The sequence below is a fragment of the Penicillium argentinense genome, assembly GCF_028826775.1.
Source record: "Penicillium argentinense strain IBT 30761 chromosome Unknown utg000011l_segment0_segment0, whole genome shotgun sequence".
Classification (NCBI taxonomy): domain Eukaryota; kingdom Fungi; phylum Ascomycota; class Eurotiomycetes; order Eurotiales; family Aspergillaceae; genus Penicillium; species Penicillium argentinense.
Genome location: NW_026622670.1, coordinates 2,915,008 through 2,942,176, shown reverse-complemented (window position 1 = coordinate 2,942,176; position 27,169 = coordinate 2,915,008). Strand labels below are relative to the sequence as shown.

The 27,169-nt window shown below is 52.8% G+C and overlaps 14 protein-coding genes across 14 annotated transcripts; 7 read left to right on the top strand and 7 right to left on the bottom strand.

Annotated features, from left to right (window-relative positions):
* Nucleotides 1-238: 238 nt before the first annotated feature.
* N7532_012114 (uncharacterized protein) lies at nucleotides 239-934 on the top strand (the record flags this gene model as incomplete). The annotated part of the gene is made up of 5 exons (XM_056624605.1): nucleotides 239-310; nucleotides 362-370; nucleotides 434-657; nucleotides 706-713; nucleotides 771-934. 5 exons carry the CDS (start codon nucleotides 239-241, stop codon nucleotides 932-934), a joined length of 477 nt encoding a protein of 158 aa, XP_056469593.1.
* A 257-nt stretch (nucleotides 935-1,191) lies between these two features.
* N7532_012113 (sugar porter family MFS transporter) lies at nucleotides 1,192-3,141 on the bottom strand (the record flags this gene model as incomplete). The annotated part of the gene is made up of 6 exons (XM_056624604.1): nucleotides 1,192-1,315; nucleotides 1,366-1,942; nucleotides 2,005-2,553; nucleotides 2,627-2,731; nucleotides 2,834-2,991; nucleotides 3,044-3,141. The coding sequence occupies 6 exons, from the start codon at nucleotides 3,139-3,141 to the stop codon at nucleotides 1,192-1,194; spliced, it is 1,611 nt and encodes a 536-aa protein (XP_056469592.1).
* Nucleotides 3,142-3,743: 602 nt separating this feature from the next.
* On the top strand, nucleotides 3,744-5,006 carry N7532_012112 (uncharacterized protein; the record flags this gene model as incomplete). The annotated part of the gene is made up of 2 exons (XM_056624603.1): nucleotides 3,744-4,794; nucleotides 4,870-5,006. 2 exons carry the CDS (start codon nucleotides 3,744-3,746, stop codon nucleotides 5,004-5,006), a joined length of 1,188 nt encoding a protein of 395 aa, XP_056469591.1.
* A 197-nt stretch (nucleotides 5,007-5,203) lies between these two features.
* Nucleotides 5,204-7,214, bottom strand: N7532_012111 (uncharacterized protein; the record flags this gene model as incomplete). Its single annotated transcript, XM_056624602.1, has 3 exons — nucleotides 5,204-6,403; nucleotides 6,482-6,809; nucleotides 6,880-7,214. 3 exons carry the CDS (start codon nucleotides 7,212-7,214, stop codon nucleotides 5,204-5,206), a joined length of 1,863 nt encoding a protein of 620 aa, XP_056469590.1.
* A 772-nt stretch (nucleotides 7,215-7,986) lies between these two features.
* On the top strand, nucleotides 7,987-9,601 carry N7532_012110 (flavin-containing monooxygenase; the record flags this gene model as incomplete). The annotated part of the gene is made up of 2 exons (XM_056624601.1): nucleotides 7,987-8,265; nucleotides 8,324-9,601. The coding sequence occupies 2 exons, from the start codon at nucleotides 7,987-7,989 to the stop codon at nucleotides 9,599-9,601; spliced, it is 1,557 nt and encodes a 518-aa protein (XP_056469589.1).
* A 276-nt stretch (nucleotides 9,602-9,877) lies between these two features.
* Nucleotides 9,878-10,644, bottom strand: N7532_012109 (uncharacterized protein; the record flags this gene model as incomplete). Its single annotated transcript, XM_056624600.1, has 3 exons — nucleotides 9,878-10,287; nucleotides 10,350-10,562; nucleotides 10,632-10,644. The coding sequence occupies 3 exons, from the start codon at nucleotides 10,642-10,644 to the stop codon at nucleotides 9,878-9,880; spliced, it is 636 nt and encodes a 211-aa protein (XP_056469588.1).
* A 605-nt stretch (nucleotides 10,645-11,249) lies between these two features.
* On the bottom strand, nucleotides 11,250-12,404 carry lcp5 (small subunit rRNA maturation protein LCP5; the record flags this gene model as incomplete). The annotated part of the gene is made up of 1 exon (XM_056624599.1): nucleotides 11,250-12,404. One exon carries the CDS (start codon nucleotides 12,402-12,404, stop codon nucleotides 11,250-11,252), a length of 1,155 nt encoding a protein of 384 aa, XP_056469587.1.
* A 382-nt stretch (nucleotides 12,405-12,786) lies between these two features.
* Nucleotides 12,787-14,934, top strand: N7532_012107 (transmembrane 9 family protein; the record flags this gene model as incomplete). Its single annotated transcript, XM_056624598.1, has 4 exons — nucleotides 12,787-13,885; nucleotides 13,945-14,282; nucleotides 14,357-14,792; nucleotides 14,867-14,934. The coding sequence occupies 4 exons, from the start codon at nucleotides 12,787-12,789 to the stop codon at nucleotides 14,932-14,934; spliced, it is 1,941 nt and encodes a 646-aa protein (XP_056469586.1).
* Nucleotides 14,935-15,520: 586 nt separating this feature from the next.
* N7532_012106 (EF-hand domain-containing protein) lies at nucleotides 15,521-16,456 on the top strand (the record flags this gene model as incomplete). Its single annotated transcript, XM_056624597.1, has 4 exons — nucleotides 15,521-15,531; nucleotides 15,755-15,840; nucleotides 15,920-16,215; nucleotides 16,277-16,456. The coding sequence occupies 4 exons, from the start codon at nucleotides 15,521-15,523 to the stop codon at nucleotides 16,454-16,456; spliced, it is 573 nt and encodes a 190-aa protein (XP_056469585.1).
* A 682-nt stretch (nucleotides 16,457-17,138) lies between these two features.
* Nucleotides 17,139-18,596, top strand: N7532_012105 (uncharacterized protein; the record flags this gene model as incomplete). Its single annotated transcript, XM_056624596.1, has 1 exon — nucleotides 17,139-18,596. One exon carries the CDS (start codon nucleotides 17,139-17,141, stop codon nucleotides 18,594-18,596), a length of 1,458 nt encoding a protein of 485 aa, XP_056469584.1.
* Nucleotides 18,597-19,208: 612 nt separating this feature from the next.
* N7532_012104 (uncharacterized protein) lies at nucleotides 19,209-20,677 on the top strand (the record flags this gene model as incomplete). The annotated part of the gene is made up of 3 exons (XM_056624595.1): nucleotides 19,209-19,510; nucleotides 19,615-19,942; nucleotides 20,027-20,677. 3 exons carry the CDS (start codon nucleotides 19,209-19,211, stop codon nucleotides 20,675-20,677), a joined length of 1,281 nt encoding a protein of 426 aa, XP_056469583.1.
* A 152-nt stretch (nucleotides 20,678-20,829) lies between these two features.
* Nucleotides 20,830-21,534, bottom strand: N7532_012103 (ankyrin repeat domain-containing protein; the record flags this gene model as incomplete). The annotated part of the gene is made up of 1 exon (XM_056624594.1): nucleotides 20,830-21,534. The coding sequence occupies one exon, from the start codon at nucleotides 21,532-21,534 to the stop codon at nucleotides 20,830-20,832; it is 705 nt and encodes a 234-aa protein (XP_056469582.1).
* Nucleotides 21,535-22,485: 951 nt separating this feature from the next.
* On the bottom strand, nucleotides 22,486-25,527 carry N7532_012102 (putative kinesin family protein (KinA); the record flags this gene model as incomplete). Its single annotated transcript, XM_056624593.1, has 5 exons — nucleotides 22,486-22,723; nucleotides 22,803-25,228; nucleotides 25,294-25,388; nucleotides 25,448-25,473; nucleotides 25,523-25,527. The coding sequence occupies 5 exons, from the start codon at nucleotides 25,525-25,527 to the stop codon at nucleotides 22,486-22,488; spliced, it is 2,790 nt and encodes a 929-aa protein (XP_056469581.1).
* Nucleotides 25,528-26,328: 801 nt separating this feature from the next.
* ubc2 (E2 ubiquitin-conjugating protein RAD6) lies at nucleotides 26,329-27,111 on the bottom strand (the record flags this gene model as incomplete). The annotated part of the gene is made up of 4 exons (XM_056624592.1): nucleotides 26,329-26,452; nucleotides 26,526-26,750; nucleotides 26,805-26,869; nucleotides 27,070-27,111. 4 exons carry the CDS (start codon nucleotides 27,109-27,111, stop codon nucleotides 26,329-26,331), a joined length of 456 nt encoding a protein of 151 aa, XP_056469580.1.
* Between the last annotated feature and the right edge of the window lie 58 nt (nucleotides 27,112-27,169).

Here is a 27,169-nt window from a genome sequence, read left to right as displayed (position 1 = left end):
ATCATTGGTGCCTGTACTAGGGAGCCCTCCTTCACAACGTTTGAACTGACACGTACGTGTGCAAGCCATGATGCCATTATGAACTGGGATAGATGAGCATCAGATGGATATTTAAAGGATGGTTTATCGCTCCTGTTCAATTTTCCATCCACAGCTTAGACATCCGACGAACGACTACCTACAACGACTATCTCAATTTGCCTCTACCTGATACTCTGAAATCGACCTCTATCTCAAAATGCGGTTCGAGGTCATCTCTGCGCTCTTTGCAACCGTCGCGCTATCCTTGCCTCATGGCGGAGTTCAACAGGTGAGCCTTGGATTAAAACTAATACTATGGCGCGGCTGACCGGATCCATAGCACCACCAGGTAAACTATCACTTACAACAAGTTGCTCAAAATTCCCTTGTATTTGTACTGATTCATAACTAGGACATGGAGCAGCAAGCTACCTCATCTATGTCCATGCCCACGTCCTCCATGACGATGCCGATGAAACGGTCAACCTCTTTATCGGAGACTACCCCTACCTCCTCCATGACGATGCCGATGAAACGGTCAACCTCTTCATCAGAGGCTACCCCCACCTCCTCTGCATCGACGCGTCTTGATAAACCTACCGCAAAGCCCATGAGGGCAGAGAATATGATAATGATGTGAGTGGCTATTTGTTGCTTTGTTGCCTAAGGGGTGCACTCTGATAGTGATGTGTGTAGGTTCTAGGTTCTAATCCACATCAAATTCTACACGATAAGATGAATCATGATAGTCCATGTCTGGTTTGGTATGGCCCGACGATCTTGGACATTCCTGGATTTCCCCGAAGGCACACAGTCTGGTCATATTATGCGGCTATCGATGAAACGGTACACGAGTGATGCGAACGTGTATTTCTTTTATGCTGTTCTAAATGCAACATTGGAGGCTGAATGAACAATACGGGATTCTGCCGTTACACTAGTGTATTGTGGAATGCGACTATGATACATTAGCTTCCATATTCTGCAGAGTCCTTTTGCGCTTTTTTGAATGTAATTGCACAATCCCGATATTATTTGAAATATTAACAGTAGGGACATTCGTCGAGTTCCACTTTTCATGGTCGTATATATACAGTCTCGTCCGTCGAACATTGAATGGAAGATGTTGGTCATCGACATCGGTGCTTACAGAAGAGTGACACGTTCCGTTCACACCTCCTCGAAATGTTCCGTTTGGCCTTGCTTGCCCGCGGCACCGGTCACCGCCGCTTGTAATTGGGCCTTGGTTAGACGGGTGTGAGGTATTCCACGGTGCCCGGTTTGATTGTAGCCACTGCTTATCTTGTTAGAGAATGAAGAATCCAGACGATCGGGGAAACGCACAAAATCATATCCATTTGGTCAATGGTCAGTCCCTTGGTCTCTGGAAGCAGGAAATAGGACCACAGAGTGGCGACAATGAGGATACTGGCAAAGAAGAACCACGTGCCATATCCCAAGGAGTTGAAAATATACGGCAGACATTTGCTGAGGATGAACTGCGTAAGCCACTGGACCAAGGCAGCCCATGTGCCGGAGAAGTTTCGTAGAGCCCCGGGGAAGATCTCGGCCGACACAATCCATGGGATTCCGTTGAGGCCGAAGGACCAGAAAACCGCATAGATCATGATCATCGCCGTCGCTGCTTGTCCCCCTCGGGTCGTCGAATCCGACAGAGCATCCCCAGACTTGATGACGGCCGCGGGGTTGGCCACTTTCACGTAGGCGCCGATATACCACAAACAGAAAGAGCAGGCCAGCGACGACACTATGACTGGGCGACGGCGTCCAATAGAGTCAATGAAGGCAATGTAGAAAATCAGTGATGCAACCGCCTTCACCAACCCATATATACCCGTGTACAGTGAAGTATCCTCGATCCCAATTGACGAGAAAAGCGTGGGCGAGTAGTAGTTGATTGCTTCACGGGGATTAGAACAATATTCCAGAAGAGATTTCGATGAAGACTAGTATAAGGCTTACCTGCAGCACCCGCAAAGTTCTGCAAAGCAAACGCGCAGAAAACAAGAAAAACGCGGTTGCGCATACCTGGACGCGAGAACTCATCCATCGCCCCGCGGAAGAAGGCCCACGAGCCCGATCCATATTTGGCAGCCACGCTCGCCTCTTCGTTCAGTCGATTTTGAATGAGCTGTATCTCCTGCTGCAGATATTCATGCTCGATTGGCAGCCGGCGCAGCGTCTCCAGTGCCCGATAAGCCTCGGCGGTGCGCTCTTTTCGCATCAGCCAGAGGGGGGACTCGTGGAGGAAGAAGCCTCCGGCCAGCAAGAGGCCACCTGGAATCAACTGCACCGCCATGGGGATCCTCCAACTGGTGGAGGTCGTGGCTGACATGTTCTCCGTGATACCGTAGTTGATCCAGAAACCGATGAGCGAGCCAATCTGATAGGCGCATTCAAAGAAGCCTGTCAAAATACCCCGAATGGAAGGGATCGACAGCTCAGCGATGTAGCTGGGCACTGCGGCGGTGATTGCACCGCAGCCAATGCCGGTCAGCACACGACCAGCATCTGAACAGCGGGAGGTCAGTCTCTACATGAATTGGCAGGGGTGGGGATCCGTTGATCGAAGGGGGTCACGTACAGATCAAGCTGAGCTGATGGGTGGCCGCGGTCATGAGCACCGCTCCGATGAGGAAAATGGCTACATTGATCTGGAGAGTCCATTTACGACCGAGGCGTTCCGTAACTATCTCCGTTGTTAGCGGATCATCCAATATCGATCACGCTACTCGTAGTACTGTACTAATACTAGAAGTAGGTCATGCTGGAAATTGATGGACTGACTTACAGAAAAAACAAAAGATGGCGCCAAAGAAAGCACCGGCCTGAAAGACGGAGGTAATATTACTGGAAATGGCGCTGCTGTTCGAATCGGTGATGCCAAAGTCGGCGACGAAGCTGTCGCGCGAGATGGTGGTGCCGACAAAGGCCGAGTCGTAGCCAAACCTAGCCCGAGTCAGCGGCGAGAAGTCCGGAGGGTCCTGGGAGAAGCACGCACAGCAAAGATCCTGTCGCAATCACCAGCGCCTCTGTGTACAGCCGCCAATTGTACACTGCCTGGGGAGTGGGGCGATCTTCCACGGCGCGAAACCCCATGGCGCAAGTTCAAACACCGCTTCAATTGCCGATCACGCTGGTTGGACGGAATGCCGAGTGGCGCCACGGGCGGTGCAGATGGTCCGGCTCGATCGTTCTTCATTTCTCGGCCGTGTCGAGGGCCAGCGCGCCTTAATAGACGCGGGGGGGCTGCGAGGCCCACTTGGAGGAAGAGAGCAAAGGCGAGGAAGGCGGGGCCCCAGAAAATGCCCACGTCGGCCGATCGCCCGGTTGAGCACAGTTCCGCGGTCACGCCGTGCCTGGCCGGGTTTTTCCACCAATGACTCCGCCACCTCGCGCCGCCCAGAACAGCAGCCAGACGATCGGCTGGAAGCCCGAACGGGCGATAGCCGATCATCTCGACTTCACGAGCGCTGCAGCAGTCGGGACTCGGGTTCCTGGGATGGTTGAGGCAGAGAAGGCGGAGATGCGGTGGAGCGGAGCTGGAGGAGCATAATGCCACTGGGTATACTATACCCTACGGTATACGGAACCTTGAGGCCGTGGAGAGACTTATATTCAGCAGCCTCGCTGTTCTCGCGGTCTCGATGTTCCAGACAACCGGCAGGCTGCTCGACCAATTCGTCATACTCCTTGCAACCATGGCCAATGCAAAGAAAGCGCCCTACCCGCTCGCCCTCTGTGTGACCGCTGACGACTTCGCGGCCGCTGCCAAAGAGGTCCTCCCGGAAAAAGCATGGGTCTATGTATCTAGCAGTGCTGCCTCGGGCCTGTCGCTCAAGGCCAATCTGGACGATTGGTCACGCATCAACTTCCGCCCACGCATCATGAGAAGCGTCAGCGCCATCGACACCCGCCGCGCCATACTGGGGCAGCCAGGCCAGTTCCCCTTCTTTGTGTCGGCCATGGGCACCCTGGGAAATGCCCACCCAGGCGCAGAGCCTCTGCTGGCCCGAGGGTCGACGCGCAAGGGCTTGCATATGGTGGTGAGCACCGCCACAAGCAAGCCGCTGGAGGAGATCATGGACGCCCACCGAGATGAGCAGCGCCTGCTGGGTAACCAAAGCCCGTCCAGACTGGCCTTCCAGTTGTACATGCCCGTCGATCGGTCCAAGGCCAAGTCCCTCATTCAACGCGTGAAGGCCGCCGGATATCACAGCCTGTGGATCACCGTGGATACGTCGATCCTGGGCAAACGCACCGCCGACCGCTACCTCCAGGCCCAGGAGCTGTTGGAGCAAGGCGCGCGCGAGAGGGAGCTTGCCGCCGAAAACGAATTCGGCCCGGCCTTTGGCGGGCGACCAGTGCCGGGATATCTGGACCCCGGGCTCAGCTGGGAGGATCTGGCCTGGATCAAGCAGGAATGGAGCGGACCCATTGTCTTAAAGGGCCTCCAGACGGTCGAGGATGTAAAAATTGCCGTGGAGCACGGCGTCCAAGGCGTCTTGCTGAGCAATCATGGCGGACGACAGATCCACTCGGCTCCAAGTGCCCTGATGACCCTCTTGGAGATCCGCAATTACTACCCGGAAGCCCTGGAGAAGCTCGAGATCTATGTGGACGGTGGACTCCGAGACGGAGCGGATGCCCTCAAGGCCCTGTGCCTGGGGGCCACAGCTGTCGGGGTCGGAAGACCATACTTCTATGCGATGGCTGCATACGGCATGGAGGGCATTGAAAAATGCACCGACGGTAAGTTCATCCCTTCATATACAGCTGTACGCGTTTGTACAGTAATACGTTGTCGGAAACCTGACTGGTACACAGTGCTTGCCGAAGAGGTGGAGATCACCATGAAGATGCTGGGCGTCTCTTCGCTCGACCAACTCAAACCAGAGATGGTCAATGCGACCCGGCTGTTGAATGAGATGTGGCGACCTGAAACTGTACGAGCAAGGCTGTAAAGGGAGAAGAATGGGGTGGGAGATTCTCTTCTTCTTTTAGGAGTTTGGCGTCTGGAAACATTTAGACCCTAGACGATAGATCATTTTATATCGACGAATGCATAATACATTGTATGCGTATTAAATTGTACATGGGATCGAGGTATTTTGCATTGAGAATCGCAGCGATGATCTTCTCAGAGAGGAGGATATGGATATCACGGAGCACCTGCCGGTCGCGCTCCGGAAAGATTGACCACACGGCCACCTCCCATCAATGGACCGGCACTCAGTGCGGCCGGATCGGGGAGTTTCACCCATCCAGGAACGTGAGCATCTTCCTGTTCGCGTGTGGAGATGGTTTGCCACACATTGGGGAACCCGGTGGGGAGGGCCCCGCGTAAACGAGCCCCAGGAATAGCAAACCGGGGACTGCGGTGGGTGAGATAGCCACGCATGAGGCCCTGTGCCAGCAAAGAAGCGAGGATGGACTCGAGTTCACGCATCAGCAGCGACGGTTGGTTTGCTTGCTCCGTATAGGCGGAATTGGGATAGGGATTGAGTAAGCGTTCGTCATAATTTGCATCAGGGTCACCGTCGATCAGACTCCCGGACACATTATCTTGCCAGTTGCCGTCTTCGTCAAAAAATCCATCGGGTGCGAGATAATCTCCGTACTTCTCAAGGATTTCATGATCGGCATCCGGGGCTGCCACGGTGTCGAAATCAGTAAGCCCGGAGAATTCAGGGTCCGCCTGTGTCAAAACGGTCTGAGAGCCATAGGCACTGAAGTTTTCGCTCGCATGTCCAATTCCATTTGCCACTGGCGTTTTGTGTTTCTGCTGGAGCCAGCGAGTGGCCACTAACAATTTCTGAAGATAGAGGAATGGGGGAGGACCGCGCTGCGCCTGCGCTTGCGGGTCCCCAAGATATCCCGCATGAATAAAGACCTTGCGACAAAATGACCGCCAGACTAGGATCTCACATCGGTTGCGCAGAGTGAGCAGAATACCTTTGCGTGCAAACCAATGAGAAGTGGGTGAATCGAGCGAGAGGTGCTCGCGGAAGGCCAGGTAGTCTCCACGAACAATCAAGCGGCATAAGGGGTTGAATTGTTCGGCTAGCCCTTGTGCTTCAGGGCGCTCCAGGAGTGCGCGAGACGGAAACCGGCCCATGATAATATTGCATGCGATCAGGTATGTGAGAATCAGGTTGCGTTGACTGAGTGCTTGACAATGACATTGGTCGTAGGCGGCCTGGAAGGCATTTTGGGCGGGGTAGAAAAGATTGTTGGAGAACAGGTAGCGACCAAGATAGTAGAGGTATGTAACACGCTGCGAGGTTGGGAAGTGGGCCAGTGGAGGGGACTGGGCAGTGATACTGGAAAACATCTGTTCGGCATTGCGAAGCTTGCCGCACTGGATCATAGTTAGCAGAAGTCATTGCTGAGGAGAGGGGTGAATAGCATGGGAAAATCGTGATCAAGGAATCTATACCTGAAAAAGGAGTTTCAAACACAAGTTGGCCATGAGGTAGATGCCCTTTCGCTTGCCCTCAGGCTTCCCATGTGGACCTGGTGTCCCGCTTCGATCGGTCAAGCATTTAATGAAGGCTTCCCGAACCACATTTGCCGATTTTTCAACCAGTGTGACCTTCTCAATACTTTCTTGATCGTTTGTACCTTCCATACGTAGTATGTGGGCGATCAGCTCGGGTCGTCGGTCCAGCCCCATAGCGAGTTTTGCGAGCACTTTCGACAGGTAGAGCACGGTAGGAAGGACGACAACACCCATTTGGCTGTCTCCAAGGGCAAGCACGCATTGACTAGATTCAAAGAAGAAAGAACTTGTCAGTGATCGATTCGCAATGCGTCCGGAATATCGACAGCGCCTACTTCAAAAGGCCGTTGAGCAGATTGTAAGTATCCAGGAGATTTTCCACGTTCACGTCCCGCATGAACGTAAAATACAGTCTCATGAATGTGGGAAATGCCGACCATGATGAGCCACCCTCGGTCTTGGGGACCAAACCCTCGCAACGTTGCTGTAAAACGGTTTCACTCTGAGATCCTGGTGGATAGCACTGACGGAGCTCCTCAATCATTCGCTGGTAGATATCTGAAAGCGGCGGTTCGATCTGGAGAAAATCCTGTAGCTTGGCGCCATCGCGATCTTGGACTATGGCGGCAAGACCGCTGAGAAATTGGTCGAGAATGGGGGTGGCTGCCATGATTGCTGAGTCGCGGTGGGCTGGGATTGGGAGGAAGGGCCGCGGTACGTGCAAAACTCAGTCACAGAGTAGTTGAGATATGATCATGGCGATCTGAGATAATGAATTAAGCCATGTGCTCGACCGCAGGTAGGATAGGCGTGCTGTCGGCTTAATTGGCGTGGGGAGCTTCAGAGGACCCGGAACTGCGCGACGCGGCAGCGAGAGGCAGAATAATCCAACATGCTGACCGCCCGAAGTATACCGAGCCCTGCAGAGCCCCTTGGGAAGGGCCTTTGAATTCTCGACCATATGGTGGTAGAATAGATTATAGCAACAAGTCTTGTTAGTCACTTACTCGGATCAATTGCTCGATTCCCATTTTCAAAAGATTCAGGGTGAGACTCAAATTTAGCAGGGACGCTGCGGGGCGTTGAAGTAGCTGGATGCAGCTCGGAGAAATCCGTCTGCAGCTGTCAAAGCACACATCGCGTAGTGGCAATCGTTCGCCTCGTGCCGTTCACATGAATTGATGTCCCTGTTTGAACCCATGCCATGTCCTTTCCATCGGGCAATCCATTAGAACCCCCTTGTCCCTTCTCTCTTCAAGCAATGGCTTTCGGGATGCCGAGTGTGGGGGCCCGCCGTGACATCATTCCCTTGCACTCAGAATCACATGAAGTGCGTTTTCTTGCTCCGCTGGTCACGTCACTCTGGCAGGGCTGGGCTACAAAAAGCCCATTATTGTGTTCCCATCACCGAGAATAGAATCATCTCTTTCAGCTTCGCTACCATGACGGCAAAGTCCTCCATCCCGGCCATCATCCGGCACCCATTTGTCGAGACCTTCACCTGGATCTACTTGATCTTCCAGGCGGTCCTTCGTTATGTTTTCTCTCCCATCCCCCCTCCTCCAACCTCCCAAAACCAGAATGTGCCTCGGAAGAAGGTCGCAGTTATTGGCGCTGGGTTAACGGGAATTTCCTCGGCGGCCCATTGTGTCGGCCATGGGCTTGACGTACAGATCTTTGAGTCCAGACCCAAGGACCAAGGACTCGGCGGCATTTGGAGTGTACGTTCACCTTCTCAATTGTCTTGTGAGAATATAGCAGAATACTAATTGGAAACAGAGAGTCAATTCCACCTCCGCACTCCAGGTGCACAGTCTTATGTACCGATTCCATCCGTCAGTCCACTACGACAGTGCCTACCCGACACAGAAACAAATCAAAGACCAGATTGTTCAGCTGTGGAAGCGCTACGATCTGGAAAGACGTACTGTTTTTGATACTCGTGTCTCTTCGGTCAAGAAAACGAAGGATGGCCAGTGGATTATCAACAATGATGAAGAGCAGTACGGTCGCTTCGATGGGGTACTGACGGCAGTTGGTGTTTGCGGAGACCCCCAGATGCCCACGTTGCCGGATCAAGGAAACTTCAAGGGTCAAATCTTCCACTCATCCAACCTCGATGGCAAAGATGCCAAGGGCAAAAAGATTTTGATCGTCGGCAGCGGTGCAAGTGCCATTGAAGCCCTCGAGTTTGCCGTCAAATCTGGCGCAGCCGAGATCGATGTCTTATCGCGATCAGAGAAATGGATTATTCCACGGAATTTGCTGGTCCAGTCCTTGCTAGCGTTCAATATCTTTGGTCAGGAAACGTCACTCTCCTGGATTCCCGAGTGGCTTCTGCGCAAGTTCTTCTACCGTGACCTCCAAGACATTGCCCCCACGGACGATGGCATTTTCACCCAGACTCCGATGGCCAACTCACAGCTCTTCGATCGGATTCGTGCAGGCAAGGCCCGATGGTTGCGTGGTGACATTCTTTCCGTCGAGGAGAGCGGCATTCTTTTCAACCACCGTGCCCAGGGAGTGCCTAAGGGCGGACCAGGCAAGGAAGGCCTGGTCGAAGGCGACATAATCGTAATGGCGACTGGATTCAAGCGACCTTCACTTACTTTCCTTCCAGATGAGGTCTTCCAAGAGCCTTACGGTCCACCCAACTGGTACTTGCAGGTGTTCCCGCCTAAGTACCCAGATGTCTGCGCGAACAACAGCACCTATGTGAATGCAATTGGCACAGTGGGGAATATGCACATTGGCATTTACACACGTTTCCTGATCATGTTTTTGACCGATCCCTTGACTCGACCTACAGAGGGCTGGATGAAGACTTGGATCGATTTCACACGATTTATGAAGCGACTTGCGCCCACGAAAGCCTTTGATTTCTTCACTTACTCGGAGCTCATTTACTGGTATTTCTTTGTTCTGGTCGTCAATCCATTCCGGTGGAAATGGGCCCTTTTTGTTTTCTTCGGTCTAGGTCGCTCTCTACCGTTGATGGTTGTTGAGCAGGAGAATTCCTTCCGCGAGGAGCTGCTCAAGCAACGCAAAATCAACTAAACCGGGCAGGGTGTTATTCGAGTCGATATTGGACATTCTGATGAGGGATCTGTTGAAAAGACCATTGGAGCTGCATGATCATTACTATTGCATTGTCATATTATGATTTCTTTGTTCTCCAATGCATGTATTCCAAGCATTAATATTCTTCCATAAGCTCGGAAAAAGAAATGTTTAAGGACACTATCTGGATACTGCCGCTTTAGCTGGCATTACAAAGCTGGTTGGTACATTCAAAATAACCATTAGTGTATGCCGTGGTGCCTTCAATAACTATCATTCCTTCTTAATCTCAGGAATTTTGTTCTCAATGTTATAAACCAAATTTCCTCCGTGCGAGATCCTGTTGGGCAAATAGCCGTTCTCTTCCAGCCATAACATAGGCCACAAGAGTGTCACGCCCAACACGCAGAAAATTGTTGCGATCAGGTGCCATGTGAATATTATCCAATATCCAATATGAGGGATCACGAATTTGACGAACTCCGAGCTCTGGTAAAGATCCTCTTGCTTGGAAATGTAGTACAGCGTACGATCGCCATTCGTTCGTTCATCGCTTTGGGAAGCGTCAGTGGTGAGATCCAGGACGGTTGTCAATGTCACTGGTGCAACATGGAATGGCACGACCCAGATGGAGAAAATCTGCGACATGTGGACATAAAGTTTCAGGCTTTTCTCGTCGAACGCTATCGATATGTCAGTCGTCTGAATCTGGTCTGCTACCAGTGATGCGCAGAGGGGCACTGACCAATCGAGTGAATCTCCATTTCGATCCGAGGCGACATGATCTTGTACCACTGAAAGATCTTTAGCACCCACCATCGGCTCCCTTCGAAGCTAGGGACACGGCAAAATGGATGCACGAATGAAGCATTGCGAGTGAAGAATCGATCGAGGGCCTTTTCTTGCAGAGAAGGGGTGGACTGGGTCAAAAGACGAATGACCGTTGGGATTTCTTCCACTGTAGATCAGTTGTTGTAATGAGCAAGATATCGCTTCATATTTTTCGTGGTAGCACTTATAGACTCACCTGGGTGCTCCATGATGCGCAGTGTTGGTATTGAGGTGCCCAGCCGCGTCCAGCCTGAGCTATATCAAGTTGGCAGCCGATGACATCATGCCCGGGGTCTGACATGTGAACGCTGCCGCGTGCTTTCGTCGTTTCTTCAATGTTTTACCCGATCTATGTTTTGGGGAGCTGTGTGTGATGCAATTGCTTGGTTGATGTCCCTTTTTTTTCTATCTTTCTTTCTTTCTTTTTCACCCTATGGTACCCTGGACGCGCACGCCAAGAGAGGGTCTTCACCCACACAATGTGTTGCTACACTGTATGAGCATTGCACCGCAACACCACATGTGATCAACATGCAAAGTTGCCCAGGACTCCACAGCGCCCAAGGCCAATTGTGATTTTGTTCCAGACAAATAGAATATGAGAAACGCATTACGGAGGATTATGCCAGTACCCTCCGTTGAGGCAGATCGCACAGAACTGCGTATTGGAAAGCATGATTTTGTGTACAGTTAAATACAGACCCAGTTAGGGCAGCGTGGAATAAATTTAGAATGCCATACCAACTCCGGTGATAACCATAAATTTATGCTCCGGACCCAAAATAGAGAACAGTAGATGTCAGATCTCGATGGTCTATCGTTTCCAGGTATCGATCTTCTTGCGGCGCTTGTCGAACATCTCTCCCATCCCCGCGCCGTCACTGCGCTCGTTCGCCTTTCTTTTCCGACTCTTCTCCAGTGCGGCACCTCCACTCTTGGCCCGCCTAGTAAGGCGTTCAATGCGATCAGCGCCCTCAGTGAGTCCACGCCACTCATCTCCACCAAACGTAGTGTCCCGGCGGCCGCCACCCCGTTTTGCGATCTCCTTCTTGGTCTCCTTGGGGAGTCGAACAAAATTTGTTTCTTCGTACGTAGTTCGCTCATTCTCACGATCGCGGTCTCTCTTGGATTTGGTCTTGCGTCCACCGTCGATAATGGTGCTTCCAATACTAGGCTCGGCCATTGGGGCGGACGACATTTCGGCGCTGACGAATTCATCAATGACGTTGGACCGACGGGGCCGGCGATCTTCGCGCTCACGGCGCTCGGATTCAGTTGTGGGAAGAGCAGTGGGCATGATTCTCGGAGGGCGGTAGATGCCATCATTAGGTGTGTCTCGGGCGTCTTTGGTGGATTTGCTCTGGAGCTGCTTGGGCTCGGCCTTGGCCTTGGCGAATGCGCCCACATTGGGTCGGAATGCCATTTCATCCAGATCTTCCTCATCCTCCGCATCGCTATCATCGTCACTGCCACTGTCTGCCTCGTCGGAGGACGCTTCCTCGCTGTCTGAACCATCGGTCTTCGTGGCCTTCTTCGATTTGCTCGACTTAACAGGACGTTCGGTCCGTTCGGCATCCTCTGCGGCCTTGATGACCTTGTCGACCTGGTACTTCAACCGTCCCTCCAGCGGGCGGACACCGCGATCCAAAAAGACGCGGAGCTCGACCAGCTTTTTCACTGCCTCGTCACCGAGAGATTTGTCGGCGGTCTCGGTGCTTTTCTTCGAAGAGGTTTGTCGTAATTGAAATATGATCAAGAAAACTAGGTTGTGGAGGTACGAAAGGAGGATTTCGCTCTTAGTATCGAGGAGCGAGATGCCATCTTGTGGGGGCTCGATCGAGACGTCGGAGGGTGCATCTTTGCGAGGGGTCGGCAGAGATGAGGCTGCGCCTCCTAGACAGGTATTGAGATTCTCCAAAAGCGTAGACAAGTTCTGAGTCCGCGCCGGCGCTGTCTCCGTCGAAGCCATGGCGGGTGTTTTCGTGGTCGACCTTCACTTTCGCGGTGCCCGAAATAATTTTGAGATCAATTTTTTCCGCCTTCCTAATAGAGCCACGCTAGCTTCCTTATCAGCACGTGAGATGTAGCCGGGTGTGGTCACGTGTGACAAGACAGCCTGGCAACCCTCGTCATCAAATGGTTCCCCGGGGGCCATTGTCGCTCTCCTGCTTCCAACCGTGTTCCTCTGCGAATTCACGCGCATGCGACTGTGATCTCCTCTCGTGGCGATCTGACAGTTGTACTAGGTATCTAGTGATTGGTTCAGTTTGACAGTAACAAAACAATACGAGAAACAACCCACGAACACATGAGGCTGAACTGACCAGCCCCCGATTCCCCCAACGTCCACCATGCGGTTCTCCGATCGAGTCTCTCTCCTCGCCTCGGCTATCCTTACAATTCCCTCTCTATCGAACGCCTTTTACCTTCCTGGCGTTGCCCCGACCTCCTACGACCAGGGTCAATCCGTCCCAGTCTATGTCAACAGCCTGACGCCCGGGCTCTCGCGCGATGATCAGCTCCATTCCGTCTTCGCATACGAGTACTACCATACGGCCTTTCACTTTTGCCGGCCAGAGGGAGGATACCACGATGTGAGAGAATCGCTAGGAAGCATCCTGTTCGGTGACCGAATCTATACCTCCCCGCTCGAGGTCAAGATGGCCCAAAACGAGACATGTAAATCCATATGCTCGGAGGTCACCTTCGATGCACGCAGTGCCAAGTTTACCAACCGCCGGATCGCCCAGGGATACAACATCAACTGGCTGCTGGATGGCCTCCCAGCAGCGCAATTGAACCTTGACGGGAACACCAATACCGAGTTCTACAATCCGGGATTTGCTTTGGGTGAATTGGATGATAATGGACAAGCTTTGCTAAACAACCACTTCGACATCATCATCGATTACCACCGGGTCGGCTTTGGCGGCAAAGACAAATACCGCATCGTCGGGGTTCTCGTTCAGCCGGACACTCGTGGCGACGCACGGGTTCTGGACGATGGAGAGGCTGAATGTGGGACTCGAGGCAGTGCTCTGAGCCTCAATGAAGACGGCGATACACCAGTGACATGGACCTACAGTGTTCTTTGGAGAGAGTCTAACACCGCATGGGCCACCCGTTGGGACAAGTACCTGCACGTTTACGATCCAAAGATTCACTGGTTCTCGCTTATCAACTCCGCGGTATTTGTGGTCTTCCTGGTCGGCATGGTCAGCATGATTCTTGTTCGTGCGCTGAAGAAAGATATTGCGCGCTACAACCGACTCGAGTACAGCCTCGATGATCTTGACGGGACCTCTGCCGCAGTTGAGGACGGGATTCAAGAGGACTCCGGATGGAAGCTAGTCCATGGAGATGTCTTCCGCTGCCCCAAGTCCCCGCTACTGCTGAGTGTTTTGCTCGGTAATGGTGCTCAACTTTTCATGATGACCGGTGTTACTGTCGGTGAGTTAATGTTCTGCTTCTTTTCTAGTCTTGAAGCTCCTTCTAACCCTTTTTGTCAGCCTTCGCTCTCCTCGGCCTTCTTTCCCCCGCGAACCGTGGATTCCTGGCTACGGCCATTCTTCTAATTTCTGCTTTCTTTGGCGCCATTGGTGGATACGTTTCCTCCCGCGTGTACAAGGCCTTCGGCGGGGAGGCATGGAAGCGCAACATTATCATGACTCCACTCTTGATTCCTGGATTCATCTTTGGTGTCTTTTTCCTTCTCAACCTATTTGTCTGGGCCAAGGGTTCTAGTGGCGCCGTGCCGTTCGGCACTATGCTCGCATTGCTTTTGATCTGGTTCGTCATCAGCGTGCCACTAAGTGTGATTGGCAGTTGGATTGGGTTCCGTCAAGCGGTATGTTTTTAATCTCACCTTCTCTCTTGATTGCTCTGTGTCCGACATACTCACTACCGACACTTCTATTCTAGGCGCTTGAGGGCCCGACAAAAACGAATCAGATCCCCCGCCAGGTTCCCCCGATGACGGGCAGTCTGCGCACCATCCCTTCGATTTTCCTGACCGGCATTCTTCCCTTTGGTGCCATCTTTGTCGAACTATACTTTATCATGACTTCCCTTTGGACCAACAAGATCTACTATATGTTCGGCTTCCTGTTCCTGTGCTACGGACTGATGATCATCACTTCTGCCGCCACGACCATCCTACTGGTTTACTTCTTGCTCTGCGCCGAGAACTACCGGTGGCACTGGCGTGCCTTTGCCGGAGCCGGTATGACTGGTGGGTATGTCTTCCTGAATGCGCTCATCTTCTGGGCGACACGCGTCAGCTTTGGTGGTCTGACTGGTGCGGTGCTCTACGTGGGCTACTCCGCATTGATCGGTTTCGTCGTCTTCATTCTAACCGGTATGCCCCCTTACCCTCCCTTTCTCGCATCTTTCTCTCGCATTTATCACATACTAACGAATTCACTTTCGCAGGGTCGATCGGATTCTTCGCCAGTTGGGCGTTTGTTCACCGTATCTACGGATCCATCAAGGTGGACTAGATTTTGCGGGGCCCTTCCGCGCATTAGCCGCGCATCCTTCTGGAGCATAATCCTTTTCGGCTACATATTTTTAGGCTCCTTGTTTTTTGATCCCGAGTGTTTTGATAGCTGAAGATGCATTTGATGGCAAATAGATTGGTTTCCATTCGCTTTTCTCTTTCCCTTTGTATTGCCAGCCTAGTCGTGTTGTCGATGTCGGTATAATGCGGTGCTGTATAGTCCTCGCGTAGACCGGGCCGTGCCAAGCCCGCCGGTCTGGACTTCCTCGCCACTCCGACACTTCCCTTGTGCTTCCCTCTGCTTCCTCTGTCGTTTCCCCTTCGTTGCCGCAGCGCTCGCAATCCCCATCTCGACATCCGTGTACACTTGACTTTTCTCCCGTCGATCGCGTGTTCATTCCACCTCGGTTGATTCCCCGGCACTCCGAGCTCAGCCACACATTTCCCCCGATCCTACCCCGCGCCCACTCATCTTCCTCTCCCACTCGAGCCAGATCAAAAAGGAACGCCGCCCCTGAAATTCTCACCGCCCCGATTTGCATGCGCTTCCGATTATCTTGACCAATTTTGGCTACGGGTGTTTGACCATGGGCAAGTCGTAAGTGGCTCCGCGACCCCTCCACCTCCGGCGCGCGGAACCGGGGATGGCGGACCAATCTGGGACAATGGCATCGTCTACGCTGGTTCGCCTGGGAGTTCCGCGCGCTCATACGGTCGGCCTGTCGGAACTCAGGCGACGGGCGCTATTGCTTGATCAGGGCCGGGGCGATTTGGAAATTGTCATAAAGCGCGAGTGTTCTGACTTGGTGTTTTTACGACAGGCAATCGAAGCTCTCCCCCTCCCAGTTGGATGAGTTGCAAAAGGCAACCCATTTCGACAAGAAAGAACTGCAACAATGGTATAAGGGTAGGCGATCTTGTTCCCCCGTCTCCATGATCCGACGAAGACCCAACAGGCTGACCGCGACTTCGATCTTGTCCCTTAGGCTTTCTCAAGGACTGCCCGTCTGGCACCTTGACCAAGGAGGAGTTTCAGAAGATCTATCGGCAATTCTTCCCATTTGGCGACCCGTCATCATTTGCAAATTATGTCTTCCGCGTTTTCGACTCCGACAATAGCGGCATGATCGATTTCAAAGAGTTCATCTGCGCCCTTTCGGTGACGTCGAGGGGCAAGATGGAGGACAAGCTGGATTGGGCCTTTCAACTGTACGATATTGACGGCGACGGCAAGATCACCTACGACGAGATGCTGGCCATTGTCGAGGCGATCTACAAGATGGTGCGTGCAGTCCCAGGAGCAACGTTTTTGGTCGTCTCTTTTTTTACTAACTGACCTCCAGGTGGGATCCATGGTGAAACTCCCAGAGGACGAGGATACGCCAGAGAAGCGGGTTCGGAAGATCTTCCGCATGATGGATAAGGACGAGAATGGCAGTTTGGATATTGAAGAGTTTAAGGAAGGCAGCAAGCGCGATGAAACCATTGTGAGCGCGCTGTCGCTGTATGACGGGCTGGTATAGTGGGATTCTGTTGGAGGGGGTCGCTTTCTGGGAGCGTCCGGCGCAATTGTGAATTCCTGGGCCGGTGGTTTTTGATTTGCATATGGACAATTTCTTCTTTTCTTGGTACTCTTTTCCCTCATTTGTGTAGTCTCGACTCGGATCGCTCTATTTTTTTACTTTGTAAGCTCCGCGTAGGGGAGGGTCCGCTGTATAGTGTATACGGTATACTGTATACTGCGAAGGGAGAAGCCGCGCCTCAGGCCCAAACCGCCCCCACCTCGCCTTTCATAACTCTTCTTATTCCTTATTCCTCGTTCCATTTCATCATCCCTACCATGCCGACACTGCCGGGTGCTTCCATGCCTTGACCCAGTATGGTCTCAGCGCCTCGCCGCTGTCTGCAATGTGCCCAGTCAACCGTCCAGGTGGGACTCTCCCTTCCCCTTCATCCTTTCGGCATTTGCTCTGCATCTGCGCGGCGCATGTCCTCCTTCATCCACCCACCCACCCCTCCTCCCCCATGTTTCATTGGCTCGAGAACCGCCGGCGCCTCGGCAGTTCGTTTGGCAAGTGGATCCCTTGCAGTCCAAGCAGTCTCTATAGTAGTGTGACGACTGCTGGTAGTGTCGGGAGAGAGAGCTCAATGTGGAACGCCACTGCCGAGGCCGGTGTCTCCTGTTCCCCAGATTTGTCTCTGACCATGTCCAGTGCGACGGGAACTCCCCCCTGCTCTCAATGCCAGAAGGCTCGATTTCCCTGTCGGTTCACCGTGAGGAAAGCCGCAGCAGCCTCGAAGGCCCAGAATCTCTCCGATGGTCCGTCCTTGCCGGACCGATCGCGGTCCACCGAGTCCGCATCCACCGAGTCGACTTCGACAGTCCGATCAAGTAGTCATGATCGGGTGATCGCTCGGTCTGGTCGTACAGACGCACGCTTTGCGGCCATCCTTCCTTTCGATGAAACTGTGACCCCCTCACTGGTGGCCAAGGCCGCTTGCGCACAGCAAACCCAGTTGTACATCAACTTCGTGCTGGCCGCCTTTCCTTGCTACTTCAAGGCCACCGAGACTAGAGTCCCCATCAACTGGGTGGAATATGTGGAAAGTCGGGGCGGGATAACCAGTTCACCGTTTGACTGGGCCATTCGTAGTCTGACGACCATCTACACCGGGAGTCTTTACAATGACCCTCGCTATATCGATGCAGGGCGAGAGCTTTATCTCCGCTCCCTCCGAGGCCTCTCGAATCTCTTAAGCGATGCTGCAACCGCGAAATCGGACGAAGCTCTCTCGGCCGCTATCGCTCTCACTGTCTTTGAGATGCACGCCTGCACCACCCCAGATGGGTGGATTCACCATGCTTCGGGAATCCGCGCCCTAATGCGGCTCCGTGGACCCCAGGCACACCTGCGGGGATTTGGGTGCGCACAGTATATAGCCATTCGCAACACCCTCGTGACTGTGGCGCTGGTGACTGGAGAGGAATGCTTCCTGGAGGAGCCGGAATGGCAGGAGCTCAATGAGATGATCGCGGCTGAGAATGCGAAGCAGCCCGACTCCTCAGTCTATACAGACATCACAGAGCGCGCTTTTCGACAGGTGGTCAAGCTCCCTGGCTTCGTGAAACGCTTGCGAGATTTACAAGCCATGGCACCTGGTGTCTCAGAGTGTGAACGCCCTGCACTTCTACGAGAAACCCTCGCTACACGTGCTGCTTTACGAGGAATCCATACCGAATTCAGCATGTCGGTCTCGACTCTTCGGGCTGGCCGTGAACCACACACCGGCTTCATCGGGCCTATTCCTCATCACTTCTTCGATGGGTTCTCTACGTTATCCATCCGGGGAATCCGCTCCGCCATCCTTATCTCAAACTACATCATCATTCTCCTGGACCCTTCTCAGCGATGTATTGCCGAGGCAGAGAATCGCGTCATCTCCGATCGAATGCGGATTGGTCGCGCACCCAATATGTGTGCGAGCCTTGACCAGAATTCGCCTCCTCTCACGCCCCCAGGCTCCCCAGGACGGCCTCGACTACTGGTTGAGTCACTGATCACTCCTGATACTCGCCAGTCTCCTAGTACAGACTGGATGGACCGCATTGCTACTACCATGGGTATGGAAGGAGTACGGATCAGCCTGATCGATGATGATTAATGCGCCGATGTCCCTGGTCAGGGCCAACAAGAAATATTGTTTTTCTATTTTCTTGGTATAATGTTTTCTGGTTTTTATTCCGGTGGACCTGCGAGATAAACGCGGCGAGCATGTGTCGCTAAGTGATGTAAGATAATCCTGCTGATACACTACTGTAGCAACGTCGCCTGATTCTGTTTGTCTACTGTTTGTTCATCGGTCCCAACCCAACATATGGCCACAGTGACATTTGATGCCTTAGGGTAGTGGATTCATTTTAGAGCCATCGTTTACACTTGCGATATGGTGTCCTGTTTGCTTCGAATGCTGAGCTCTTCAGATGTTTGGGAAACAAATATTGTGTGGACAAAGATAGCGCATAGCTATTTCTTTGTGCCACTGCTGAAGTATTTCGTCCCTTCGGTGCATGCATCTTTGACAAGTGTGGTGAATAAATAGAGAGGTAATCGGAGAAAAAGAATCATCAAAAAGGGCTCTCATGACTGGATCTGTCACAACGACTGAGTCGTCGGCTTAATACATGCTCCTATCACTCATCTTTCTTCCGACGCTTCATCTTTGACCAGTGCAGTGTGTGTACACATACTACTACCATCCTTCTCTCCACGCAAGATGGCCATCGATTTCCAGCCCAAGTCACTCCGTGATCTCGTTCACTTGCACGGCATTTGGAAAAGCCCGCTCGCATGGACATCGACCCATCTAGACCTGCTTGGATGCCAGTTCAAGAGTGACGATGCCTCCGGGCTACATCCAGAGGAACATCACAGCACTCGTCACCCCCAGGTGCACTTAGTTGTCCGATCTGCGGCATCTGCCAACTTGGCCGAAACCATGACCGTTCACCGCGATATCACAGTTAGACAAAGATGCCTCGAATTCATACTCCGGAAGGACATATTCACGAGGGTAAGGTACGAAATACCCCTCGCAGAAGCGCTCAACTACGCCAGGTCATCGGTGATTACTGACTTCAAGTCTCGTCGAGTAAACGAAAGCCCTATGTGAGAACTGCCAGGGCTCGAATGCCTGAGCGCTGGATGCCACCCTGCGTCCTCTTTATTGGCAAGGCAAATTCCTGGGAATGCCTAGCAGGAGACCCAGCCCGGTTTGCCGGTTTCATAGACTACGCGGCCATCACAAAATACAGATGGGAACGAATATGGAGTCCCGGTCCTGCAGATTCCCAGTTACCCCAGGCCAGCATTGATGCTCACGCATTTCGTGTTGCTCAAATTACCCCCAAGAATTGGTGTAAGGACCCATACTTCTCCTATCTCTTGCTGGTAGTCGCTCAGACCCAACACTTCCGATGCGAAGAGAATTGCCTCGAGAGCACCTACACAGTATGTTTCTTGTGGTCTTGCCCTGCTTTGTTGCTTTCTGCCATTCTTATCCATGCAATATGGGTCATAACTCATTTCTTCTAGCCCCGTCTCTTGGTACATAATTGGTATCTCGAACCCAACCATATCTACCTGTTCTGGGCTCGGTTTAGTGCCAAGATGATCCAGGCACTCAAAGGCCTGTTCCAATCCAGGGAGAGCGTTCAGTGGCCCAGTATTCAGTGGGAAAAGCTTCCCATCAAGCCATACAATTCCTTCAAGGAGCAACTTGTGAGCGAGATTTTTCAAGGTTCGAGGAAGCAAGATCAAGCGCATCAAGATTGTGATATGCTGCATGAGGGCGAGCATGGTGACCAAGAAAGTCAAAGAAGACCGATGAAAGATTTGTTCGAAGGTTCTGGACAGACCTGCAAAAGCGAGATGTCGAAAAACAGGAAAGGTATCCAGCAGGGCGAAAAGCGACTTGCGATGGGAGAACTCGTTGAGACAGACAATGCGATTTCGACGAAAAGGCGCAAACTTGAATCGCCAGGTGTCTTATCCAAGGAGCTTTCCATTCGACCTGTAAGGCAGCATTTTAAGTCGAAAGTCGAGATGAAAAGACCCGGGGAATTCAACAAGCGCGAGGAGAACGTGAAAGAGGCCGATGTCAGTGAACAAGACAGTCCGAAAAACAAGAGGAAGAATAAAAAAACCCCTTGGGCCACGCAAGTTACAACGGCAGGCGGCCCATAGCCACCAGCTGACACTGTATCGGAGTTGATGGTCTCTCTTTTTTTTTAATCATGCACTGTGGAGATCACCATAACCTTGGAATCAATCATTATGTCGTCTCGTCCCGTCGTGGCGGTGATTTCGTATCATCAGTCGACTCATAGTATTCAGTGCTAATGCAATTCTCTCTCTTCCCAAGCGCCTCCCTCGATTAAGCACTGCCGCCGTTGCTGGTTTCCATGTAGATTTAGAGCTATAGGGGTCCGCCCCTCGGAGTCCTGTGCATTGACATCAGCCCCGCGATCAATGAGAAATCTGATCATACTGCAGCTGGCATCTACTTGGTCGGGGTTATTAAGATCTTCCTGGCCCCAAATCAACGGCATGACGGCTGTAAATAAAGGAGTGCGCGATTTATATCCTTTGAAATTGATATCGGCTCCGCGGTCCAGCAAGAGTTCAATCATGGACAGGTCATCGAGGGGCGTGCAGAGGATGGCCGTTTCCAAAGGTGTTCTGCCATAGGCTTGGAGATGGAAGAAATTGACATTAGCTCCCCTCGCAAGGAGGAGTTGAGCAACCGATACATGGTGGCGACTGATGGCGAGAACAAGAGGGGTACTATCCCGCCAACGCGGGTTCTGGATGTCGACTTGAGCGCCCGCATCAAGCATCTCCTTCACTTGCGCTTCATATCCCCAGTATGAGTAGAAGGACAGAGCCATTCCACCGGTAGAGTTGACGTCTCGCTTGCGGAGATAACGCAGGAGTATGTTGCACAGGAATCGATTGGCTTGACTGAGGTGCAGAACATCTGCCGGTCTTGACTGGTCAGCAATGAGAAAGATGAGTTCCTGTGGGAGTGACAGGAGCTGCATAGTGAAATTTGAATGACAGCATCCATGGATCATTCGGTGAGGATATCACATCTGATGCGTGAGGCAAGGAAGCCAGGTGAGCAGGGAAGAGGTGGAATTACGGCGAGGCTGCGGGTGCCCCTCGGCGAAAACAACAGATTGAAGTCTGCCTCGTGCCAGGCACGCCAGGCACCTACGTTTATCAACCACCTGCATTCCAGCGGCGACAGGAGTGTTCGGATAGTTCATTGAAATTGACCCTTGGGGCCAAATACAGACAGGGCCTTAGCACTTGGGTAGATTGGGCTGATGCAGGCACCTGACACTGCTGCCTCGGGCAGCGCACCGGAGTCGGGTCAATGATTTCCGAAGTATACAGCTGGTGAGTTACACCCACGACGTGAGTTTCCGAGGTTAGCGGTTATCAACGTAATCTCAAGTACCACAAAGCACAACGTGAGAACCATCGTCGAAGCTGAAGGGCACAGAACTGGGAAACGTGGAAAAGCCATCACATAATATTTGACATCAAATGGGAATCCTACCGATCCATCTCTTATCGAAGACTACCTACTAGCTCCGCTGCATTCTATCTCGGTGTGATGTACAAAGGGTATCGGGAAGATCCACGGATCTTCCGTCCCTGACAGGCAGGGTCGCGATCTAATGTACTGGAGTGGAAAGGGTAAAAATCAAACAAAGGAGAGGGGGAAAACGAAAAGCGGAACATCGACAGGGGCGCGACAACAGGCCAGAGTAGCCTGCCTCAGGGCCCAGGGCAGTCCAAGATAGCAAGCAAAGAAGACGCAAAACAGATGAGACTCGTAGGACGGCGTTAGGGGTGAGCAAGATCAGCCAAAGGCTAACGACAAAAGGACAAACTGGAAAAGATCTGGGGTGCATGGCAAACAGCCGTCAACCTTCAGCAGCAGCATTGCAAGGGACGAGCACTCTTCCGAGGGCGTAGCTGGATCATTTGCGGTCAAAGAACCAGCTCGTGCGCTTGCCGTTCGTCTCTTGCGATTGCACCCCCGCGACGTTCGCATTCGGCGGCGGCCCATCCGAGCCGCCGCCGCCGCGCAACGGCTTCGCGATGCGGGATCCTCCAAAGCTGAAACTCCCACTGCCATCCATCGCAGGCAGGCCCCGCGTAGAGCCCTGTTTGGCAGCCTCCAGTCGTTCTTTGACGGCAGTGAGTTGGGCCTCGAATCTGTCGAATGGCTCAGCATCATACTCGAACGGAAATGGCGGGAAACGGTGACGAGGATGGGGATGGGGGAAGAACATACCGGTGGTTGGCTTGAGTCAGCTTCTCCTGACTCTCCTGTAGCAAGCCCTCAAGGCTAGCAATGCGCTCATTCCGTGCAATCAGCTTACGCTCCGCAATGGCAACTTCCTTCTTCAAGCTGCTGTTCTGCTCCACCAATTGTCGCTGGACGTGCGTCAGCTGCTCCAGATTGCGTTCCAGGAACGCCATCTTCTTCTGCTGAGCACGGTTGTTCGACGACCGAAGAACATTATTGTATTGCTCTCGGGCATCGTCCAGGGAAATCTCAAGCTCGACAACCCGCTCACAACGGTTCTGCAGGTCGCGCATCAGTGACTTCTTCATGGCATCGAATTCGGAGATCTGCTGCTGAAGCGTCTTGCTGGCAGCACCGTTGGCTGATGTCCGTGACTGAGTATCGACAAGGTTTTGTCGCAGCTTGCTCATTTCGTCGTCCTTACGAGTGATCTCGGCTCGGAGCTCATCAACGGCCGCAGCTTCGGTGTCCTTTCTGCTGATAAAGGATTTCTCAAGCCGCTCCCGAATCTCCTCCACGTCTCCCTCCGCGAGGTTACGAGACAGCAGATCTTCGTATTCCTTTTGAACCTCCTCCAGCTTCTTCTCTAGCTCTCCTCGGCGGCTGTCCTGCAGCTCACCAAACTCGCCTCGGTCGTTCATCGTCAACTCAGCCTGGCGGATAAATCCTTGAGTCTCCAATAGACTCGTACGGAGCTCAAGAACATCGTCCGGGGCGATGGTCTCGCCCGCGGCGCTAACCTCGTGCAAGGCGTCAACATGCGAGATCAGACTCTGTAGCTTGCGTTCGTTGGTTGAGAACACGTCGTCGCCTAGGTCAAAGCCGGCCATCATCTTAGCCATTTTCTCGGCCTTCTTCTTTTCCTTCTCATCCATCGCGGCCGTGGTCTCCTTGGCCTTCATCCGAACATCTAGAAGTTGCTGCTTCACCTCATCCAACTCGCCCGTCAGTTCAGAATTGGCCTCTCGCAAGCCATCCATGGTAATTGCAGCCTCCTTGCCCTCATAGGAGACCTTCTCAAGCTGCATGCGAAGTTCGTTGACTTCGGTGTTGAGTCGTTCATTGTCCTTTCCGGATCGTCCGGCGTTTTCCTTGATTGACTTCAGCTCTTCCCGGGCTTCTCGAAGACTGCGTTCGACATTGACGATATGGGTCTCCCTCTCCGCGATCTGGTCCTGAAGTTCGTTCTCACGACGCAAGAATTCCTCCCGCTCGTCTTTCTCCAAAACCAGGCTAGGTGTACTCGAGCGATCTCCAATCCGTGAGTCCGGGCGTGGGGTCTCTGCCCGGGCTGTTTCTTGAAGGCGAGAGGGGGTTCCAGGGCGGGGAGCGCGAGCTTCTACCTTGGCAGCACTGAGGACCTCGTTACCACGCGCAGGGGTCCATTGGTCCTTTGGAACACTATCACCACTGCGCCAGGATGAAACCTCGCTTTCCAAAGCGGAAATGTAGGTCTCGAAGCTGGTGACTTGGGTCTGAGCCTTGCGCAAGAGCATTTTCAACTCGGCGGGACTCAGCTCGGCGTTGATCTTCGCCTTGTTCTTGATTGCCTTGGCACGCGAACCGAAGCGCAGAGTAGATACGGTCTCAGCATCGTTATAACTGCTGGGGGAGCAATTGATGATCAATGTCGTGCGAGAGTTACCACCAAGAGATTCCTGGAGGATTCGGGTGAGTTTCGAGTCACGGTATGGGACATGCGTCGATTTTCCGTCCGTGAGGGCGTTGATAACCATCCCGAGAGCACTCAGACTCTTGTTGATTTTTTTGGCTTCCTCTAGCGTCTGACCACTAGCTCCCGTTTTGCCGACCTTTTCACTACCAGCCAAATCGACCAGGAACAGTTGACCACTCTTTGCAGACCCGGTCTCGACATTCTTCTGGCTGACAGTGATGACGAAGATTGAGTGTGAACGAGACGACTCCTGGTTCATGTTCGTGGCGGCCACGGCTCGCGCATTCCCACCACGACGCATCACCTCGTAGACCTCCTGCACGCTCGACACGTAAACTTCCAGCAGCCCCTTGACGTACACACCGCGATTCTTTTCCTCGTGAACCGGAAGGTTGTCGTTTTGTGGCACCAGCAGGTCACGAATCCGTTCCATGTAGATTTCCATGTAACTGACCCGCACCGTATACTCGATGTTGCTCGGACTAGTCAGGATGCTGGCAAAGATCTGCTCGACGATTCGTGGAATGATACCCTTGCCCACGTCATCATCAATATCGGAACCCATCATTGTGTATGATTTTCCTGCACCGGTCTGACCGTACGCAAAAACCGTTCCATTGTATCCGTTCAAAATATCGTCAACCGTCGGCCGAATGGAGAAGTCGAAGATGTCGGTTTGGGCCGAATCCATGGGAAACACCCGATCAAAGGTGAAGTCGCCCGAGCCTTCCTGGGACTATCCAGCACGGCCCCTGTCAGCACGCCCGTTGCCCGTTAGCCTCTTGGGGATCCTCTGCTCACCGTGATTTTGCATGACTCCTCGCCTTCAAAATTGACGATTGGCTGGCCACCGGAGGATAATTCGACCTTGTTTTGAGGCCGGAATCGGGCGACCACTGTAGGCATTGGGGGGTTAGCCGTGCTCGCTCCACCACATCTCCTCCGTTGTGCGTACCTTTAATGGTGTTGGACCCCGCGGATCTGAAACCGAGTCAGTAATATTCTGAGTGCCGGATTTGCGAATACTCACGCCATATTTGCGGTGCAACAGCTCTATCTCTTGCAAACAGAAAACAACCCCGAAGAGGGGCAGACAAATCCCGGGGGTCGAGGAGAGCCTCTGGGATTTGCCTGGGACCAGAAACAGGGGAGATGACCTCCGCGTGGACTGCGCAGATGAAGCACAGTCGGTGAATAAAATAAGCCAAAAGCAAACTAAGAAAAGTGAGCTGGAAGGAATCGGGAGACGGAGAGAGTCGAGGGTGGAAGTGGATTGTTGACGGGTCACCCGTTTGGGATTCTTGGCCGACCGCCTCCCCGGACTTGCAGCGTGCAGCGCGCAGGGCCCCGAGCTCTATACTAATCTTGACATCCACCTTTTATTGGGCGAATTCAGAGCGGGCGGGAGTGTTAAGCGGTCATTCGGGCATGGTTGATGAACAACAACCAACCCATGGCTTTCTTTTTTTTTTTTTAAACCATACGGTGCACTACGGGTGACTCGGGGAGGGGCTGGGAACAATGTGCAGCATTCGAAGGCTAATGCAGATAAGCTATGGGGGAAACAACCGAATGGGAATGGAAAAAGGGATTTCGTGGTGAAACAAAAAATGCACAAATGAAAAGCCATCCGGAATAAAATAGCAAAATGTAAAAACCAGGCGCCCAAACCCCACGCTGTGCAGATCAAACGGCCCGTCCGAAGCCGACGCTCGACTCCGGCGCAACTTGCCTCCCCGGACTCGTTTCGGCCCCAACGTTTGTCAATGAAACAACAAATAGAAAGTAAAGGCCTATGAAAGGGCTCCTTTCTCCGGGTCACGTTCGAAGATCTCCCTAATCTTCCCAGCTCTTCTCCACGGTCTCACGCACACGCTTGACATATTCCTTGCGGTTGTCCTTGTAAAGGTTCGATGCCTCGACGTTCGCGGGAGAAGAGGTGTTGGGGTCGTTCAAGAGACTAGGCAAAAATCACATGTTAGCATGGAATTGAATCCCGGTATCTGTGAAGAAAATGTGGTGTAAGGTTGTACCTCTGGATACTAGTCAAGATGGCCGCCACATCGTAAGTCGGACTCCATCTGTTTTGCAAAATATCGAGGCAGAGCTCGCCGGTTCCATACACGTTGGGGTGGAACATCTGGCTAATGAACTTAACACCCGGGGGCTTGTTGGGGTACTGCTCCTCGAAATTCATCACGAGGCGAAAGGTTCCATCTTCGAAGGGTGTATCTGCCGGACCGATAATGACGGCATTCCTAGCCATATGAGCCAAGGGAGCCATAGCCAGCGAGGGAAATTCAGTTGCCTACCAGGTCATAACATTGTCGGCGATGGGAGAGGCAGATACGCCGGCAGGAGGATCGGTTTGCATGCGCTACAATCGGGAGAAAACAGGTGGGTTAGCGGGGGGCAAATCACCAGCTTCGGGGACCCTGGGGCGCAAGGATGAAAGAGTCATGGGAGAGGAGACACAAAGTACTGGCCGACGTAGCTCTTGCCTGAGATTCATGAGAGCATTTGCAAGGAAGCGCTTGGCCAATGTCTCAATTTCCAGATGACGCCCGCGGTACATACCTTGAAGTCCCGCATGAGACGGCGACGGGCGGTGGTCGACATCGTTGCGGGTCAGAGTGGGTATGAAGCTGACGGATGGCAATGAGACCGGACTGCAAGC